The sequence below is a fragment of the Centroberyx gerrardi genome, chromosome 14 (genome assembly GCF_048128805.1).
Source record: "Centroberyx gerrardi isolate f3 chromosome 14, fCenGer3.hap1.cur.20231027, whole genome shotgun sequence".
Classification (NCBI taxonomy): domain Eukaryota; kingdom Metazoa; phylum Chordata; class Actinopteri; order Beryciformes; family Berycidae; genus Centroberyx; species Centroberyx gerrardi.
Genome location: NC_136010.1, coordinates 17,246,923 through 17,268,609, shown reverse-complemented (window position 1 = coordinate 17,268,609; position 21,687 = coordinate 17,246,923). Strand labels below are relative to the sequence as shown.

The 21,687-nt window shown below is 39.2% G+C and overlaps 1 protein-coding gene across 1 annotated transcript in view; it reads left to right on the top strand.

Annotated features, from left to right (window-relative positions):
- Positions 1-21,687, top strand: part of LOC144542300 (death-inducer obliterator 1) — a 29,708-nt gene that overhangs the window by 6,975 nt on the left and 1,046 nt on the right. Inside the window, exons 7-14 of the mRNA XM_078288097.1 lie at positions 16,771-17,308; positions 18,153-18,312; positions 18,482-18,598; positions 18,739-18,840; positions 19,077-19,230; positions 19,338-19,992; positions 20,215-20,368; positions 20,671-20,866. Coding sequence (XP_078144223.1) covers positions 16,771-17,308; positions 18,153-18,312; positions 18,482-18,598; positions 18,739-18,840; positions 19,077-19,230; positions 19,338-19,992; positions 20,215-20,368; positions 20,671-20,866 — 2,076 coding nt within the window. The remainder of the gene's footprint in view (positions 1-16,770; positions 17,309-18,152; positions 18,313-18,481; positions 18,599-18,738; positions 18,841-19,076; positions 19,231-19,337; positions 19,993-20,214; positions 20,369-20,670; positions 20,867-21,687) is intronic.

Sequence of the window (21,687 nt, the reverse complement as noted above, 5' to 3'; positions counted from 1 at the left end):
TTGGACCCTCTACTGCATAGTTTTTAAGTTTTGCCTGCATACTCTCATACAGTATATACCCATATTTGCCTATACATTCAGACACACAGACCAACAATCATTTCTGCTTTCTAACACCCATAATCTCTGCAGTGAAGTTGCCCTTGAGTGCTGACCAGGGATCAGCTTCCTTGCCCTTTTTCCAACCTTCACCATGGCTGGGGAAATTGCAAAATTAACTACAGATCAGCATCAATGAGCAACTTCATCCTACACCACCAAATATACTGCACAAACAGAACAATGCAATTTAAGGCTCCATACAATAGGCAGGTAATTCATCTACTTTTGCAGTTATGGTTTATTGTTAAGTTTTAGCAGAAACAGATGTAAGGATGTAATGGGATACTCTATTCAGTGCACCAAATAGTTGGCAATATGATGCATCAACATAACCACATTTCAGCATTAATAATACTTACGGTTTAAAATACGCAGTAGAGAGCAATATAACATATTTTTTCCAAAACTGTTTTTAAATGTCATGGAAATTTTTTCATAATGTTACATTAAAGCGTGTAATATCAAGCTTGATTGCTAGTAGATCAAATGTGAAGGAATATTATCCCGCCCCCCAAAAAATGTCCTGATTACTTAAAGGACCATACCGGTTTTATTGCATGTTTTAGCCAATTTACTACACTGCACACATACTTAACATTACTACTGACCATTTTCCAGTGCATACGATACTTTTAGATGTTTCAGTGTGTTTTTTCCTACCTCCCAGGCATCCATTCTTTTCCATTAATTTCATTGCGTTATGAAAATCAACTTGAAACTTGCTTCAGATAGGTAATCCATCACAGTGAACATCCTGCCCGGGTTTATTTTTGTCAAAGTTCTTTATCGTTGCGTGGTAATTTAGTTGAATGTGCACATTGATTTGAGAAGTCTGCAGGTGTTCTGGGGAACATGCTGATGGGAAGCTCCGACATCCGGGATTTCCACATCTGCTTCCAAACAGCATTGCATTCACTTGTTATTTTGTCAAAAAAATCAACCCCAGAAGACAAATGATAAGCAAACACGTTGTCGTGAAAAGGATTATGTAGATTTAGCTGCTTCTTGCTTTAAAAAAAGTTCTGATAGTCTGGCTAACTACCAAGTAAGAAATTCTATCATTTTCCGATATTTCCATTAGCATGTGAATGCACAATTCATGTACATCTCCGCCAGAAAATAGTCCCTGAAGAAAAGATTGTTTTACAAACTAAATTCATACTTCCATGCCTTATAAACCCGGGCACAATGTTAGCTGGAGCAGCAGAGAATTTTGAGATGGGAAATGGGGTAAATATGCAAAAATCTAAAAAAAAAAAAAAAAAGTAAGGTGTGCTTTGGAAAGTGGTTGGTAATATTGTAAAGTATGCATGCAGTGTAGTAAATGGGCTAAAACATGCAAATAAACGACAAAAAAAACGGTATTGTCCTTTAAGTCCTAAATGATAGCTGCCAAAACAAGACCTTTGACATCCAAATCAGCTATTCAACAACAACAACAGATATGTAACCTCTAAGCACTGATTCTTACACATATTGCAAGTGGAAGTTGAGCTGTATGTAATAGGTCATGGATTTTGATTAGCAACAAAGTGTGGGAACCCTGCTTGTCAAACAGCAACAAACAAGCTCTGCGGTGAAGTTGCCCTCAAAAGCTAAACAGGGATCAGCCTTTTCCTCAACCTCAAAGCGCACTGAAACGCCATTTTCAGCCTGTCTCTGCCTACTCCACACTTTTGAAAAATGTGAATAAGTGGGGTGGAGAGTGAGAAGAAAAGGCGGGTGTGTCTCTGTGATGGAGGGGCACACCTCAGTTTCTCAGTAGCCCACCCTCTTGTTTAGCCTACGTTATGGAGAGTGACACCGAATCTCACAGCATTCGCACCACCGAGGGGTCATTTGAGGTGACAGACTTCTCTCCCATCTGTTTTTGAACTGACTGAAGAGGTCCAGAGCCTTATCAGTTTGAACTGCTATCTCCACCAGCTCCAGCTCAAGCCCCCGGGGCTGTAGTGTGTAGGTGCAGGAGAGAATGGGAAGTGTTGGAGTGGTATTATGTTGTGGCTTATAGTGTTGGTGAAGTTCTAAGTGGTGTTCAAACTAATCAGAAACGTACTCATTTGCTTATGATTTCTATCTTGATCGCAGCCTACTAGATAGTAGTTCTTATGTTGATGGATTCACCCATCTGTAGTTGGGGCAGCAACAGTTTACTAACTGGGATAAAATCTTTATACCCTGAAAGCAATAGTACAACAACACCTTTGGTATTACATTACAGATCGGGATGGGGCCAGAAGTCCAGCGGGGTGTTCACTTTAAACAGATGAGCAGGAAAACTGTTAAAACTGGCTGTACAATATTCTCTTGGAAATGTTTAGCTCATGTCCAGAATTGATGTGTTTCACCATATAGAAGGCATACAAACAAGTTTACAGCTTGAAAATGGGAGTTAGGGTTTTTAACCATTAGTGGAAAAATTGCAGAACTGACTACAAGAGCAATTTCTCCATACACCAACAAATACACTTAACAAGCAGAACACTACTGTTTAGATCACCATAGACTGACAACTGATGTACTTAAAAAAAAAAAAAAAAAATGTTATTTAGTTTTAGCATTTCAGCTGGTACTGACTGGCAGGATGTTGTGGGATTGTGGAATATCACATATTCAGTGGGTTGTCAGTATGATGCATCAAAGTAACTAGATGTCAATATTACCTGTGGCTTACTTTTTATAAGAGCTATAAGTCGGGATAGAGCAACATGCTGCAGTTCTGCTTTCCAGGATTCCTACATAATATACATATGTCCATTACCAAAAACATTTGGTAATGTCATAGTGAATTCAGAAACCATATATACTCATATACTTATATACTTTTTTTTTAGTACAAATACAAATTTCCTTAATACTTGCCGAAACAAGACCTGTTACATTCAAATAAACCATGCAACAAAAAAACATAGCATCTGAACATACTGTAGACATATACACATATTGGTTGAGGAATTTGAGCTGTATGTGATGGATAGTCGTGGAAAAGTCATGGAATTTGCTTAGCACATTAGAAAATGTTGCACTTTTTTATGGCTCAGACAACATGGGTTACCCTGGCATTTCTGGTTTCTAACACCAGCAATCTCTGGGTGAATTTGCCCTTGAGTGATGACCAGGAATTTGCTTCCCTGCCCTTTTTTGCAACTTTTGTCATTACAAATGCAAAACATGCAAAACTGACTGCCATCAAAGAGCAACTTCACCCTACACCAACAAACATACTGCACAACACTGCAATATAAGGCTCCATATAACAGGCAGACAAATGTAATATGTTTTTTGGTTTAGCGTTTTAGCAGGCACAGATTGGCAGTATGATGCATCAAAATAGATGTCACTATTAGCTGTAGCTTGATCTTTTTATACGTTTTTTTTAGTTTTTTTTATACAAGAGTCAGTACTCAAAATAGAACAATCCACCACATTTCTGATTTCAAGGGTCTTAGAGTCAGAAAATCTGGACATCAGAGTTTGCCTTTCATCACAATCATAGTCAGAAAACGGTTCCTGAAATGTCATCATCTTGTGATTTTTTTTTTTTTGTAAACTTGTGTTCAAGTGTATACACCTCAAAAACATTTAGTTCAGCAAGTCATATACTCTACTACAAGGTCTTAAAATCTTTTTTTTAAATTTTAAACCAGTAAAAAAAATCTGCCACTGGTTTGAGATAATATCACTTGTCTCCAAAGCCAATCAACTTGCTTCAAGAATTTTCTTGAATCAAGTGTCATTTTGTTGATACAAGTGGAATGATCAGAGACAGTTGTTTCTAGAGAATTTCTGAAATACATGAAATGCATTGGAAACAAATAGAATTATCTCACCCCACTGGCAGAATTGTTTTAAGAAAATGTAGATGTTAGGTTCTGAATCCAAAACTAAAGCCTAGGTCAAGCTGCAAGGCGGTTCAACTCTTGCACGAGGAGGGTTAGTACAGGCTAAACGACTGGGTAAAGGCTTGCTGTGCCGTTGGGAAGCTGTGCACACGACATGGCAGGGCAAAGACGGGTCGTCACACACATGAAGACAAGGGATTACACCCTACTAGATTTTGTCATTCAAAAACATTTTCCCATTCGTCCAGAACAGTTCACTGTAAATACAACGTAGGTTTTCTGTCATTTCCTTCTTCCTTGTAGACAAGCTACAGTTTACATTTACAATGTATTTGTTACAATGTAAGACTTCATAAAATGTTTAATTGCATACTTGTTACATTGCCATTATATACCATTTTACATGAGATTCATTCCTCCAAATAAATTGTATATCAGCTTCAAAAGTTTCCCATAGAGGAGTAAGCACCCATCAATTAAGAATCAAAATGATGTATATTGAACTAGTTTCAGGGATGAAAACTAGTCACCTTTAGGTGACAGTCACCTTTTTGATCCCAGAATAGGGCACTTAAGTGAATGATTTCTGAGAGGTTTTGTGTCTGCCCTGGTATCTGTCACCTTCTTCACTCTCGATGAGTTTGCATCCCTGCAGTTTATTGAGGGGCACACAACCATCACGTATCATGTATAGCAACCTAGTAAGAGTGGAGCAAGTGGAGCTGGGAATCACTAGTCATAAACTATCTACGTCAGTGGAAATTTTTAAAAGCGACTTCTCTACCGGTCCCTTCTCTTTTTCTTACGCCTTGAATTGAACTCCCATTGGCTGTTGCCAGGATTGCTGTCATACTTCAGTCTTGGCGAGTCTTGGACCGCTTCACACTACACGAGCACACAACGAAATCTTAACGTTTGAAAAAATCATGTCGGGCTACGACTGGTCTGGAGTCTCCAGTCTTGAACCCGTTCACACTGCAGAATAATCTGACCCCACCGTTTGGCCCGATGAAGTCATGTTACCCCAAATAACAAATTCCCTGATTACAGAAGTCCCAAGTCACAGTTGTGTATCACCAAAACAAGTCCAGTGATATTCAAATCTACTATTAAATAACCCTCTGAACATAGATGCATACGCATGACAATGATGGAGTTTGACCTGTGTGTGATGGTATAGCAAGAATGAAGCATGAATTTTAATGTTTTGATGTGAAAATGTGTAGGAACACCAGTGGAAAAGTTGCAAAACTGACTGCACATCAACGTCAAAGAGCAATTTCACCCGACACCAACAAAGACACTGACTAAGCAGAACACTGTGGTTTAGGTGTCGATGCAACGGGCAGATAACTGATCTGCTTTTTTATTTATTTATGTTTTAGTGTTAAGTTTTAGCAGACACAGATTGGCAGGATGCACTGGGATACCATCTATTTAGCACAGAAACATAGTTGTCAGTATGATGCATCAAATACACAGATGTCAGTAACAGGTATAAATTACTTTGTAGTGCTTTATCTTCGTTAGCAATTTAATATATTAGCAGTTACACATTACTGATAGTTGTTTCATTGTGATTAAATGCAACTTTGATTAAGTAATATCATTCTTAGTCTAGGAATTGCATTCCTTCCGATTATTTTCCTGTGATCAGACTTTATTGCTTTGTGCCCTGTCTTAAGACCTTGTGAACTCATTCAGATGTGCAGTGTGACCACTCTGTGTAGTATGACTGGCCTGAGACAGACATGTTATTTGTGTTGATTGGTTACAACAGTAATGACAGTTAATTGTCAGCCTAGGATAATAACTCATTTATTTCTCCATGAAAATATTATTTTGCGAGCTCAATGCACACATACTGCTATATACGTAATGGACACAGGGTGAAGTAGGCTTCTAGTTTTGAGAGTCGTTGAAGTGTTGAGATAGGGATTGAAGTCTTCTGTCTTTGCAAAATAGAGGCATTTAGCATCTGACAAATGTTGCCAGCAAATGTCAAGTTTTAGTCAAAATATATTCTTTCATTTTCCCTCAGATGATCTCACTATCGCCTTTTGTTGCATCTTAAACCTTATTACTACTTTTGCCCCATACAAAATCAAGCAGCTTGTATTTCTTCAGCCTTTACAGATCTGTTGGGTAATATAAGTTGCTTCTGTCTTTCTTTTCCAGCTCTTCAATAATTTCTGATGCTTCAATATCTCTTATTACAAAAGGTTTCAATTGTAAAGCACAAGCACCCTCTACTGGTCAAAAGAGTAGTGTACAACTGAAGAGAAAGCATTACAGACTTCCTCAGTATTTGACAGTTTGTAAGAAATAATGCCTCTAGGCAGTTTTAGTATTTGTCCCTTTTGAGGAATCATCTTATCAGTGGTGTAGAATAGTACAGGTTTGTGTAAGCTCAGATATTGCTGCTAATACCTTATTCTAAGAGTTCTTATTTTCATCCTATTTAACATCTAAAACTTTGTCTAGTTTCAAGGTTGTTGAATTGAAAGTCATATATATATATAGAGAGATAGAGAAGAAGTAGTCATCTGTTGTTAGTTTAATTGATATTTGAGATGAGTGTTAGCCACATTTTCTTAAGTCAGGCATGCTCCTGGAATACAAAAATCCACTTGTGCATATGATATAAATGCACACTTATACTCCTTCACAACATAATTTGAAAGTTTCTCAAATTACCAATCAAGCGTTTGCCAACTAATCGAGTTTATGGATAATAATCTGTGTACTTTGAGTGGAGCGCCTTGACATACACAAGCTGTCCCACCCATGGCCACTTCTGTGAGAGTCAGTACCATGTGGAGTTCAATTTATCCATAGATTCAAGGCAAGGCAAGGCAAACTTTATTTATGTAGCACATTTCATACACAAGGCAAATACAATGTGCTTCACATAAAACAGAAAAAATACATAAAAATCCTCCTAAGCCAACTTGCTCAGGGCCACACACCACAACTATTTAAAATAACATTAAAACAGAAAGAAAGAAAGAAAGATAGAGATAAAATAGATAAAACATAAATAAAAGAAATAAAGATAATAACACCTGTTACATCTACATACAGATGATTTAGCGGAAGGCCGCAGAGAAAAGGAATGTTTTGAGCCGACCACCTTAAAGGCAAAATCCCCTCTAAAACATGGCACATGATCTTGGACAGTTCATGCTATCTTTGAAAATGAGTCTCTCTTAAAGCAAGACACGAGAGCTGTGGCACTCTTGATGTCATGAAGAGACTAACTGTGGAGCTGCCCCTTTAAGAGTGAATAGGAGACTGAATCTGTGGACATTGTGATAGTGCCTTGGGGGGTTTCACAGGGATTTGGGGGTATTTTGTGGTTCATACTGTTAGCACTACAAGGAAATGAAGCTCATTTGAATGTAAAGGCTCAAGTGCTCTGAGGACACAGTTCACTGAGTTAAACTCCTTGTCAACCTAAGAGATCCAGATGGGCAACCATGTGCCACAGAGGGCTGAGAGTCTGCAGGTTTTCATTTCAGCCAAAGACTACACCAGTGATTTCACTGATTAGCACACCTTCAACCAGAGAGGAGGAACTCAGTGAAAATCACCTGCTGTAGTCTTTGGTTTTAATGAAAACCTGTGTACTCTAGGCTCTCCATGGCACATGGTTACCTATCTGGATATGAGCTTTGGTTCTTGCCTTGGGAAAGAGTGTTTTTGATTCACAAATATTGGACTAAACTGATAAAACTGATGTAGAATGCAATTATCTGCGGAAAGATTAAGCCAAAGTAAAAGCAACTTAACCATATGACGACATAATAATAATATAGATAACATTATTTGTAATTACCATTTTTCTCAACAAATTGAACATGCTTCATCTTGCAAGCACCTGATGTTTGTCTTAGGCTTAGAATTTGATCAAAATCACTGAGCACATTATTGACTGAACAAAACACTGAATAAAATCTGAACACATTATTGTCAGTCCCGTAGTCAGAGACAATATGGTTTTGGTGCCTCTGCTTGCTGGTAGATTTGTAAAATTTTATGAAAAAATATTGAGTTCACATCACGATTTAAAGCTCATAAATACACAAAATTAGTTTTAACTAGAAGTGTATAATTTTGTCTAGTCTAATCTACAACCTTCTATCAGTAGGGAGAACAATAAACTTCACAACATTCACACATGTATGTAGAAAAACAAACATGTCTGTAAAAAGTAATCAAAAAATATTGATTTTATTTTTTTATTTCAAGATGTTCATCTAATTTGTGTCGCAGAACATATGTAGGCCTTCTAACCAGACAATATTCAAAAAGATATTTTAGATGCTTTCCTGGTCTGAACAATAAGAGTCCATTTTAAAAGTTTTGCCTAAAATCATAAGATGGTCTATCGTGCAGGCCAAGGGGGGATTTATTGAGAGTTGCTGAAGGAGAAGGGCCTCAGCAACACATGAATCTGAGAGGCGATGGTGACGGGTCATTTTTTCTAATAAGAGCAATACTTCTCAGTTTAAAATTTACAATTTAGCCATTGAGCAGACGCTCTTATCCATAGCAACCTAAAATAAGTGCAACAGTAAAATAAGTGACCATTCCTCAAGCATCAAGGGTAGGGTAAGTAGCCAGATAGTTCAGAGTGCTATGAAAACAAAAAATGCCACAACATTAATCAAGAAAAGTAAAGTAAGATCATCCCTCCTATTAGCAGTTAAGTCAATAAGCAAGTCTAAGTATAATAATATAATCATATAAAGACATAGTAACAACAACAAGTGCCTTACTAGTGTGTGTGTGTGTGTTTTTTTTTGTGTGTTTTGGGGGATACGCAGTATATGAACCCTGCTTTGGGTAAAGGGGCAGCCACACTGATCTGTCAGAAAACTGACAGATTTTTTGCCAGATAGATTTCTGTCCGTTGGGTTGTTTTGGAACATCAACGTGGTGAGCGAGGCAGAAGTACAGTACGGAGAATGCATACCAAGAAAGCTTTGCTCGTAGCGGTGCTACTTCATAGAGAAGGGCTGGGCAGGATACGAACCCTGGTTCGGGTAAGTGGTCAGGGTTGGGAGGTCAGGGTGCTAGGTGGAGTCGGAAGAGATGGGTTTTCAGCCTGTGACGGAAAATGGGGAGTGACTCTGCAGTTCTGACTGAGGTGGGAAGATCATTCCACCACTGGGGAGCCAGGAGGGAGAAGAGTCGGGACCAGGCAGAGCGATGGCCGTGTTGTCGCAGGGAAGGGAGGGACAGTCAACCAGCAGTAGCCAAGCGCAAGGCGCGGGCCGGGGTGTAGGGTCAAATCATGGTCTGGAGGTGTGGGGTCGCTGTGCCCTTGGTCAAAACACCAGTGTTTTGAACTGGATGCAAGCAGCCACTTTGCCCCCAATTGAGTGTAGCAGTGGCGGTAGTTAGAAACAACTGAAGGGCTGTAAGCACTGCAGCACTGGTGACAGCAGAGGGGACCCAGCACTGCTTCACAAGCTATGTTTTAGGCCATTTGGAACCAATTTGAATTTTCAACTTATTCACCTTCCCCGAAAAGAAAAAATGGTTTTAAACACAATATCTCCAGCACAGTTCACCTTTTCACATTTTTACTTTCATTTGGATGCAATATAAGATCACAACTTCTACAAGTCACAACATAAATGCAAACAACAGAGCTAATGCATTCTCTAACATTACACTTTGGATTTCTGTTGTATAACCATAACGGTCATACTTAACTTACCCCACCTAAGTTAGTTACATAATGCACAATTTGTCTACCTATCCTTAAAACCAAAGCTAGAAGATTTTATAATGGTAAAATCGATTACAGACTAAGAATGGCTAGTATAAATTTCACCAAGCTCTTTCTCAGTATGACAAATGAAACCTCAGTGTGGTATTCCTGATGCCATTACATACTGTGTGCAGATTGTGTTCATATTGTCTGTCCATCTGTGTTTGCACCAATATATCTTCCCAGAATGCTCAGTGGGGGAAAAATAAACCCACACCTTACCTCAGTTGGCCTGATGGAAGAGATATAGAACTGTGACCTGTCATAACACCGACCATTACTCCATAACAGATTGTTCAGTGATCATGAAGTAGTGTACATATGTTGAGTGCAGGTATAGATCTATGTCTGCAAGTTGGCTGGTTCATGTCAAACAAGTTTGATGAACTTTGCTACTCATACTCTAAGGGCAAATACAAGTCATATTCTAAAGTTTGGCTGGTTTGTGTGTGGGTGTGGCATGTGAAATAGTGGCTTGTAACTCAAGTTGATATTATGAATTATAAATGACAAAGACTGGACACGAGGTTTTGCAGTCCTCTGATTGCCTTGTTAGCATCAACAGTCATATCACAAAGAAATCCTTTCAGCAAATGATGCTGATGATCGTCACATGCGCACACACTCTCTCTCTCTCTCTCTCTCTCTCTCTCTCTCTCTCTCTCTCTCTCTCTCTCTCTCTCTCTCTCTCTCACTCAGACACACACACACACACACACAGTTTAGAGAATATAGGCATTCAGAAATAGGGTCCTCTGGGTCTTCTGTTTTTTTGTTGGTGCATAGCATTGTACAGAATTAAAGATCTTGAGTTAATACAGTTACTGCTAGCATATAAGTCGCTTCAGTCTGTTAGTCTGTTAGGTATACTGTAAATTGCATAGGAGGCAAAGAGCTGAATTTAACATGGGTGCTGGGCTGGAGATAATAATAATAATAATAATAATAATGATGATAATGATAATAATAATAGCTTACCAATACACAGGATCTTATGTAACTATTCCTTCTATGTAAGCACCTTCATAGAAACCTGACTTGAGTATTAGAAGGAAGGTAGGTGAGTAAGAGTGGGTTATTATCATGTGGGCACCTCACATCACAGATGTTTCATTGGATTTGGCCCACTGTACTTCCAGAGGGCTCAACAGTAAATTCTTTTGTCCCACAAACCCCCACCTCTGCACTGATGCTCTGTTCAGATGTATACTCGCCCACACTAGACTTACACCACACTGTCACTACACCTACACTTAGGCTTACACTTGGCCCACAACATCTCACCCAGTAATGTCCATCCTCACCATCAACAACAATGGGACAGACTAAAGGGAATGCTGACACTGCTGGCTTGAAATGGCCCACTAAGCAGTTCAGAAACTGCACTGTAGCAACAATCAGAGGCTACTGGGACAACTGATCCTACTGGCTACTCTTATCAGCTGCTTCTGAAGCACCCTTTATCACCTGATGTCAGTCCTGGCCACAAATCCCGAAACCCTTGAGTAAACTGGGTATGGATAAGGTTACAAATCCATGACACCCAACTTCTACGGGACGCATCGTGGTTTTTCAGCCTTGCTGTTTAGGTTTGGCTGCTAGCTCAGTGTATCTAAGCTTCTTCCTTTCACATGCCTCATCTGTCGAAGACCTTTTAGTGTCGGACCACAATGCCAGGTCTGGTCTAAGGCTGGTGCTGATTATCTCTGGCAGGACTCTTATTTGCTGGCTTGTGCTATTGGACAATGATTATTTAGACATGTAAACCTAAATGTATCATCAAGATACATGTTAGTATACCTGTTGGTATTGTTAAAAGTCATAGTGAGAAAAAAGTCATAGTGGTTTGACTTTAAGGTTATCTGGAGTGCCAGCCAGAACAGAGTCTGACAAAAGATTGACTGTTTAGTTAGTCGTGTCAAGGATGCATGTACATAGAACACATAATATTCATCACATGAACCTTGAAATTATAATCAAGCAGAAAATACCCAGTCATCAATAGGATGCACTTTTGCAACCTAACTTAACTCAACATAGGAGAAATAAGCATAACCAACACAAAGTTTCATGTAACTACTGCAGTATATTAGTCAAAATAAGAATGATTATGACTCTTATCAATATCTTGAGCCCCTTGAATAGCCAAAAAAATAATTATTGCTGAGCAAATTAAGCCCTTCAATGTTGAATTAAGCTGCTATGCGTAACCAAAAGAGGTCACTACATCTGTGGCTCATGTGCAGACTTCTGGGTCTGTAAGGGTTGTAGGATAAAACCCCTATCTGACTAGTGTTTTATTTACCATCTTTTTACGAAGATGGTAAATAAACCATAGCTGTCATTTGCTATTCAACTTTTAATTCTTGGATCTTTACTCTGACACTGAATTTGTGAAGTTATGGAGTGTTTGAACTCTTATACCTTAACTACATTAATTTATAGTCATGTTTTCAATCCTGGAGTGGAATGCAAACCCTTGTTTGTTGTCAGGCGGAAACATTGTTGGCACTGGTTATGGTCATCTTTTCCAACTTTTCTAAATTACTATTGATTAAAGTATACATCTTAAATTTTAAGGCCAGACAAGATTCAATATTCAGTTGTTTATTGCCATATTGCTAGGAATTTGTCTGCTCAGTGTGCTCAGGACAGACACAAGATAAGTCATCAGGTGCACATATATTTCCATTTAATACCCATTGCCAGTGACGGCAACATATACACACTTCAGTCAGGCAAAACCAGTCAATACTCTTAGAATTGCAAAAAGTGACACGTTTTATTTAAGGGCATTATATTGTTTTTACAAACAAAAACAAGTAAAATCGATAAAAAAGAAAGTGCAAGTGAGTACAGCCCAGACCCATCAAGTTCAACACCCATAATGCCTCAGGAACGGTGCTGTGATGAAACGGGGAGGCCCTGATCCTGATAGCCTTAATCCTTCTTCCAGAGGGACAAAGAGAGAAATATGAAGTGGCTCGGTGAGAGGGGTCAGTGAACAATTTTAGAGCTTTACGTTGCATACGGGTGGAGAATACAGAGGAGACAGAAGGAAGGTTGCTGCCAATACATTTTGCTGCTGTGTTTACAGTCCTTTCCAACTGCTTCCTCTCCTGAGCAGAGCTGCTGTATTACTAAACAAAGGAAAACTCAACTCTGGAAAAGTGTATCATACCTACCTGATTGACACCAACTATCGAAGGAAATACTGTCTCCGGCGTGCTCTCTGTATTATGATGTTGGTTTTGCTGGGAGACATGGGAGACAAACTGTTCTTTTACATCTGGCTATGGGAGAAACTAGTAAATGTTTAGAAATAGGAACCACACTGTCCAGGGGCAGAGGAGAAATATGTATGCTGGAATTCAGTGGTATTCCCCTTGTATTCCCCTGGATTTTCGATTTTTGATTGGTGGAGGATGGCGTCGTCCGTAGGGCTGTCATATTTTATCTACACGACCAATTAGGAACACATTCTTACATGGAAGTTCCCTCTCTTTCACCCTGTCCCCGTCTCTCTTCCTACCCTGTGTGTCTCTCTTGTCTGTTATACAATTTATCTCTTAGGATTTTGTTGTCGTCGTTGCACATTTACATACACAAGTTGAGAAAGAGAACATTATTTCTGTGTGGTATCTTTCTGTTATGCACAGCATTAAAACTGCAATCCATAATTTGTGAAGGTGATTTTGAGTATATTGAACCTATTGATCCCACTTTTCCCTCCTATGTTTATAAACACAACAAACCCTTTATAGACAGGCAAGTTCCAGCTTGGAGTGCATTGCTTCCACCCTCTCATAATTCCAAAGGATACAGAAAACATTATTTTGTGCCATACATGATTTTGAGGAGGTTGTTATCATGGATGTGGTTTCTTTTTCTTCCTTTCTGTCTTTTCTTTTTTTAAATTCAAGTTTAGTATTTCAACTAAATTAATTTGAAAAATGCTTGAGAACATTGTTGCCATCTAAAACATAAACTTAACTTTAGCTGCAATGCATGTTCTCATCTCTAAGAATTAGAACTCTAGAGAAATGTGTACCATATTTGGTAACTCAGTGATTACCTGAAAAATTATGAACTGACAAGAACATAGAACAATAATAATAATAACAATACACTTTATTTGTATAGCACTTTTCAAAACTAGGTTACAAACTGCTTCACACCAAGAATTAAAATTAAAAGTGTCAAATACATATACATAATATACACATAAAACTAAAGCTTAAAGGGTAACTTCGGTATTTTTCAACCTATTTCCCCATCTTTTTGTGTCTAAGTGACTAAAGGGGACAACAATTTTTGAAATTGGTCCAGTATTGAGCGAGATCGCATCGCCGGCAGCCGCGAAACGAGCTGCAATGTAATCCGACGGGGCAAATCGCACCGTCAATGTACGTCCACTAAAAGGTCTGTGTGTAACCAAGTCTGGCGAGACTTGAGTTGTTGCAGTAAGTTACACACAGACCGGATCAAGCGAAAGGTAAAGAAAAACGTTTAATTTCTCTGTAGGGTCCTTTCCATAATGTTGTCAGACACTTATAATAACAATCTGAGCCTGTCAGTGGCAAAAACAAGCACTTTTAGTGGACGTACATTGACGGTTCACATTTGCCCCGTCGGATTACATTGCAGCTCGTTTCACAGCCGTCGGCTGACGCGATCTCGCTCAATACTGGACCAATTTCAAAAATTGTTGTCCCCATTAGTCACTTAGACACAAAAAGTTGGGAAAATAGGGTCCAGGTTGAACAATACCAAAGTTACCCTTTAAGATAAAGCAACACGATATGCAGAAACCAAAGTACAAGTAGGAAAGAAATACAGAGATATTTGAAAGGGTACAAAAGTACGGCAGCGTATTGATGCCACAGAGGGGAAAAAAAATTGGCTCAGTATCTCGTTATAACGAGAAACCTTTCTCGTTATAACGAGATCTTTTTCTTGTTATAACAAGATATTTTCACGTTATAATGACATATTTTCTCGTTAATACGACATACCAACTTATCTCATTATAACGAGAAATGTTTCTGGTTATAATAACATACCAACATATCTCGTTATAACAAGAAACTTTTCTCGTTATAACGAGATATCAACTTTTCTCGTTATAACGAGATATTGATTGTGTCTGAGTCAGGATGAGTTGAGCTGACTGTATTAGCCAGCTGGCTGCAGTGCTGAGCATTGTGAAATGTTTGTGCAGTTTATTGTTGATGCAGTGTGGAGCTTGTACCATCCAGCATCCCATTATATGCTGTAGACTTAACACCATACTGATTTCTTGTGTGACTGTGTGTGTAAGAGGTTACTGTGTGTGTGTGTGTGTGTGTGTGTGTGTGTGTGTGTGTGTGTGTGTGTGTGTGTGTGTGTGCGTGCGTGTACGTGTGCGTGCGTGCGTGCTCATATGTGTTTATGGTATGGATCCATGTAACATGAAGCCCCTTTGTCTGATTGCTGAGTTGTCTCATTCCATGAGTCTAGTCAACTTCATTGAATCGTGTAAACGAGCCTTTCTCAATTTCTCGGATGTCCATAGGCTGTTTTCTTATTAGGCTATAGATCTTTTTCTCATTATAACATTTGAAAGTTTCTTGGTATCTTGTTATAACGAGAAATGTTTCTCGTTATTACGACATACCAACATATCTCGTTATAACAAGAAACTTTTCTCGTTATAACGAGATATGTTGATATGTCGTAATAACAAGAAAAGATGTCATTATAACGTGAAAATATCTTGTTATAACGAGAAAAAGATCTTGTTATAACGAGATACTGAGCCGATTTTTTTTTCCCACTGTGGCATCAATACGCTGCCGTACAAAAGCCATTAAAGTAAGAGCAAGCCTGAAATAAACCTGTTTTTAAGAATGGTTTAAAAGAAGAGAGTTAGCTAGTTTGATTTTCTTGGCAGGTCATTCCACAATCTACGGAATAGATGGAAAAAGCTCAGTCACCCTTTGTCTTTTTATTTATTTATTTATTTTTAACTCATTTCATGAATAAGAGATGATATTGGTGAGATGAGCTGTCAATGAAACAAATGAACGGTTGGTCTAGTGGAAATCTAGGAAAATAATTAAGGTCTTGGATGTTAGTAATCTAATCCAGGCTATTTTCACTTCTTTATCTGAAATTTTTGACATGAAGAGAAAAAAAAAATTTTTTTGCATTGAAATGTTGAGAATCAAAATAACGAAGCTCTGAAGACCCTGGATTTTTTAAAATTGTTTTGTAAGATATGGAAAATAATCCACAGAGTTTGAAGTCGGGTCAGTGTTGACCAAATCTATACTTGGGTAAAGAAAATAGAAAATAAAAATAGGTTTAATCATATCATATTCATAGACTTAAAGGCTCCAAACACCTCCCCAACATGAGACACACCTGACACCTGATGTGAAGCATTGGGGTCCTCAAAGTAAACTACTGTAAAAATCTTTTGTCTCTGACTTTCCTAGCAGTCCAGTGCATTAAAAAAATTAATTGGCAAGAGAATAGACAGTCATTTTTGAGAGTTTCAGTGAGTGTGATATAAATTGGCTTAAATTAAAGTTCCATGTAAGTGCTTACACCACTTATTTATGTAAAAAATATTTATGGGTGTATGTCTATGAGCCTGTATAATGTTTCTAGCTCTATTTAGTCATTGCAGCTTGTCAATTTTTGTCTCTAGCACCATCTAATAATTTTACAATAGTGAAAATGCTGCTGAATTAATCGATAAGTAACTTTGCAAAAATGTATGACTCCTCTTTCCTCCAGCTCCATCTATTCATTTTAGAATAATAAATCCCTGTGCAATAAAGTACCTTTAGATGGGAAACAAAATATTCTGTTTTAGATTATGGATTGCAGTTTTAATGAAGTAACTTTGATTAATGTATTTATGTTTTACTTATTTATTTATGTTTAACTTATTAGTGATTTACATAGTCTGTGATATATGCTGGTTCCTGTCACAGTTAATAGATACTCTTATTACCCCATATTTACAAAATGCCTTGCTGTTCTGTTTTCTAACAGCCAATAAGGACAGTAAACAGGTAGAGGCTGACAGTGAGGCTGTAGCTCCTCTAAACCGGCCTCCACAGGACCCGTCTACAGATGCTCCTCCCTCTTCTGGGCCCGTCACTGAGCCGTCCCCACCTCTGGGCAACACCCAGGGAAAAGCAAAGAAGTCATTAAACACTGGTGGTGTCGCAAAGAAACAATCTCTGGACTCAGCTCCCTCTATACCAGCCACCCCTGCAAAATCTAGTCCGTCTCCAACCCCAGAGGCCCCAAGCACCTCGGCCTCCAGACATCATGAAACAGGGGCCCTTAGGGTCTCCAAGACCTCTTTTGTCATACCAAAGAAGCAGCCTGGACCTCGACCTTCACCCAGCCAGGTGCCAGCGTCATCATCAGGCTTGAAGCCCTCCTCAGCCCCCACGCTGCTGAATGAAACCCGGAATCTGCCTGTGTCTCCAGCACCCATTGCTCCCTCCTCCAGACCCTCTCAGCCCAATACTCAGGTCAGGCAGAGCATCCAGCGCTCCCTCACCAGCATCCTGTTCAAAAGGTGAGAACTGTTTTACAGGCTTACATGAAACCCTCAGTCTGGGATTTTTGACTACACAAAGTTTAGGCATATTCACATATTCTACTCTCTTGATGAATTTGACTGAGAAATGAAATGAGAAAAAAGGCTTTTGTAACATGATGGTGGGGGCCAAAATGGTGAATGGGTGCACCAACACAAATGAAAACAACTTGCATATGCTTTGATAAGCATATAATAAATATACTTAAGCCTACAACATTACCTGCAACACTAGGTACACCATAAATTCATTACCAAGCATTTCTAAGCTATTTTACATTACAGTGTTTAATTCATAACCGAGCAGTAGCATTTTTAGAAAGTTACATTTTCAGGATACTTGCATTCAAGTGACAAAAGTACTTTGTATGCTGCTGCTTGGTAATTTTGTGTTGTACATTTAAGTATGCACATTTAGTTAGCAATATGGGCAAAATATCATAAATCCATGAGTGAATTCTTAGTTAGGGGATTATGTTCATCAATACACAGTGAGTCCAGTACCATATAATTTGTGACGGCTGCACCCTGAAAACAAACTAAACTTATGTAAGATGAGAAAATTATTATTTCCTACAACACAAAAAAAGCACATTGGAGGTTCATAAGAATGTCAAAATTGCAGCTATAATCTGTTAAGGCACTGGTGCATATTACAGCTCATAAGAAACCGATCAGAGGCTGGGACTAAAAGGTGCAGGTATTAGATAAATACAGTGAAAGAAATTAATAGCATTTCAAGTATTGTGTTTATACATCTTCATACTTGTGAACAGTTAAAGCACAACAAAATAATGGACTAATTGCTTTTTCATTTGCCAAGGGTGTGTGATTGTGAGGATTTGGAGATGTCTGAGAGTGAAGTTGGAAAGCTTGTCACAAGCATTGAGATGGAGATGTTCGACATATTTCGGAACACAGACAGCAAATACATGAACAAGTACAGAACTATAATGTTCAACCTGAAAGACCCAAGAAACAAGGTTTGTTGACACTTGACAAAAACCTGTTTCTGTGATTTTCACTGTTCTTCTCCCCTCATTTGAATATTAACCTCAATATTGGATAAATTCTTGAAAAGATTTTTTATGCAGGTGACTCAAATGTATTCCCTTTAACAAACTTGACATTCTGATTATGGGTCCTCTCCAGGGCTTGTTGTATCGGGTTGTACGTGGAGAGATCAGTCCGTTCAGGCTGGCCAGGATGAGTCAGAAGGACATGCAGGCAACCAAGGCGCCGGAACCAAGCATAAAGGAAACTACTGAGGTACAGTGTAGCAGTTGTAAAACACCACAACAAAGAGAAAATCAGATATTACGCTTCACTTTGTTATCAGGTCTCAATAGGGTCAAGCAGTGTTTGTGTCAGATGTGATTGTCTTTTTCCCTTGCTTGTGTATAATCTAGGTTAAGGCTGCAGCTGCTAAAGCTCCAAGTTTACTGCAGAAGCCTGAAGCAGTGAAGGTTGATTTGCCCAGTTTGAATCCCTCAAGGTCTGATAGAAACACGGTGTGTATCTCCCTCATGTGCATTAAATGGATGGAATTATAATTACAACCTGATCATAATATTGTCTCTACTGCTCCAGATTTTTCTGTCAGCACCACAAGCATGGCATACTAGCGCAGTAGTTATGGAATTCTGTGGATGTTTTGATATATTTTCCATCAATTGCAAATATGCTGAGTTAATCAATTAAGTGTTGCTGTTTGTGTATTTTTGTGTCTGTGTCTGTTGCTCCTCAGGAACAGAAGAGGAGTCTTCCTCCTCCTCTCAAGCCCAGACCAAATCAGCCAAGCCAGAACAGCTCTGTACCAGATATCCTCAGCTGTATGCTAAAGGACACAACATCAGAGCACAAAACTCACCTCTTTGACCTGAAATGCAAGATATGCACAGGTAAATAGAGAAAACTTTTGACAATAGTTCCACAATACCTACCGAACATTATTATCACTCATTGTTATTTTTAGTTTCTCAGAATAGATTTGAATTTCTGCCCCTAGGTCAGATACCAGCTGAGGAGGAGGAGGAACCCGTACATAAGAAACCCAAGGTTTCTGAATCAAGAGATAAGCGTGAATATGGTCAGTCCTGCTATACTAGCCCTGCAGAAGCCTTGTGGAGAGGCTGTGCAGGAGATGACTCCCCTCTGCGGGCCCCCCCTGACTCGCCTGACATGGACTCTCCAACATCTCCCTTGATGGATCCTTCATCCCGCCTCACCATTGATTCTCCAGCCTTGTCCATTATGGAATCTCCTGCCTCCCCCGTAATGGATTCTCCAGCCTCCCCTATTTTAGAGTCTCCTGCTTCTCCTGTCATGGAGTCCCCTGCCTCCCCGACTCCAGACGCCCATAAAGCTAAGACACCCATGAGAGCATATACACCAGTTGTGATTCCAGCTGTCTCCACAGTAACCATCACAAGGCGTGACCCTCGCACTGCGGCAAGCAGGTCCTCTGCTTTGTCTAGTGGCACCTCTGGTCCCAGTAATACAGCCCAGAACCAACCAGCCCCTTACACCCCTCTCAAAGAGACTAGCTCTGCCCTGCCCTTGCCACCACCTCCCTCACTGCCACCACCGCCAACATTACCTAAATCTATCTTAATGAAGCCATCCCCTTCAGCAGATCCCAGACTCTATGGTACATCTTCAAGGTATTGGAAAAAAACTGTGGAAGTATAAAGCCTATAAGAAAACATATTATGTTATGTTATGTTATGTTATGTTATGTTATGTTATGTTATGTTATGTTATGTTATGTTATGTTATGGACTTTTGATTTTTTAAATCATTATTTAGGTAATATACAAATTGTTTTGCAAATAACCATGTTTTTGGATGGGATTGTTATGGTGCTGTTGTGGTTTGGATTTCAGGACCATGAGCTCTCATTCCCCAGCTGATGGTGAGACTGCCCAGTTCCTGGCCAAGCAAGACATATTGTGGAAAGGCTTCCTAAACATGCTCAGTGTAGCCAAGTTTGTCACCAAGGGATATCTGGTTTCAGGATCTGCTGAAATTCTTAAAGCGGTATTGCATTTCACAATGATTGCATTTACACACAGTGCTATCAAAAGAGTGTCACTATTATGGTTGGAACTAAATTGGTAAAGACTTAAATCACTTTTTTTCTCGTGCTTAGGACCTACCTGATACTATACAAATTGGAGGACGAATCATGCCTCAAACAGTGTGGGATTATGTTGCGAGACTGAAGACCTCTGTTACAAAGGCAAGCAGTATATATTGCCCGTTGTGCTTCTTACAGCAATATCAAAAATATACTAAATTGATTCATATTTATTCCAATTATAATTCTTTTTGTTTCTTAGGAGTTGTGTGTGATCCGGTTTCACCCTGCAACAGAAGAGGAAGAGGTGGCCTATGTGTCCCTGTTTTCCTACTTCAGCAGCAGAGGGCGTTTTGGTGTGGTGGCCAATAACAGCCGTAGTATCAAGGACATATACCTTGTTCCACTCAGCGCAAAGGAAGCCATCCCATCCAAATTGCAACCTCTTGAAGGACCAGGTGTGACAATGCTTTGACTTGTTCTTATATTTACCAATACACAAGATCTGATGTAATAATACCTTGCATTATTTGACTAGGGTGAGTGCCTACGTAAAAAACCTGCTTTCCTGCTTTGGATGATGGAAGAAAGGGTCATGGTTAAGTCATTGGGGTTATCGGGGGGGCACCTCCCATTACAAATGTTTTGCTGAATTAGGCCCACAACACCTCCAGAATTAACAGTAACAGGACACTGTTTTGCTACACTGGATTTGCATTACAGTGACACTGCACCTACAATTAGGTATATATTGAGGCCGCAGTATCTCACCCAATAATTTCCAATAGGCAAATGGGATGGTTGACCCTGTTGGCTTGAGTCATCTACCACCTGTTCTGTTCTTTCTCTATTTTCATAACTTTTGAAAGTGTAATCAATATGCTGAGGCAGCCTTGGATACTGCTGCCATCAGTTGCTGACATATGATGGCCCCAATGTGGTCTATTCCCTCCTGTCAGCTGTCTTTCCCTAGTTAGCAACAGTCTCCAGACCAACTTAGTCACAACCTTTAGCAATGCACAGGAACTGATCTAACTATCGTATAGTTGAGACTGCAGTTTTCCTGCTCATATGGTGCTGGTGAGCAGAGGATTAGCGGTTTGAGCCAGTTCAAGGAGGTACTTTGTGTTCAAGTGCTGAACACAGAGCACCTGCCTGCAGCCAGTGACCATCAGTTACACTAGAATGCTAAGCTTTTTATGTATGATTTAGTTGAGCTACCTGTCATTGTAAGCTTATTTGTCTATTTTGTTAATTTATACATGTAACCTTTCTTTAA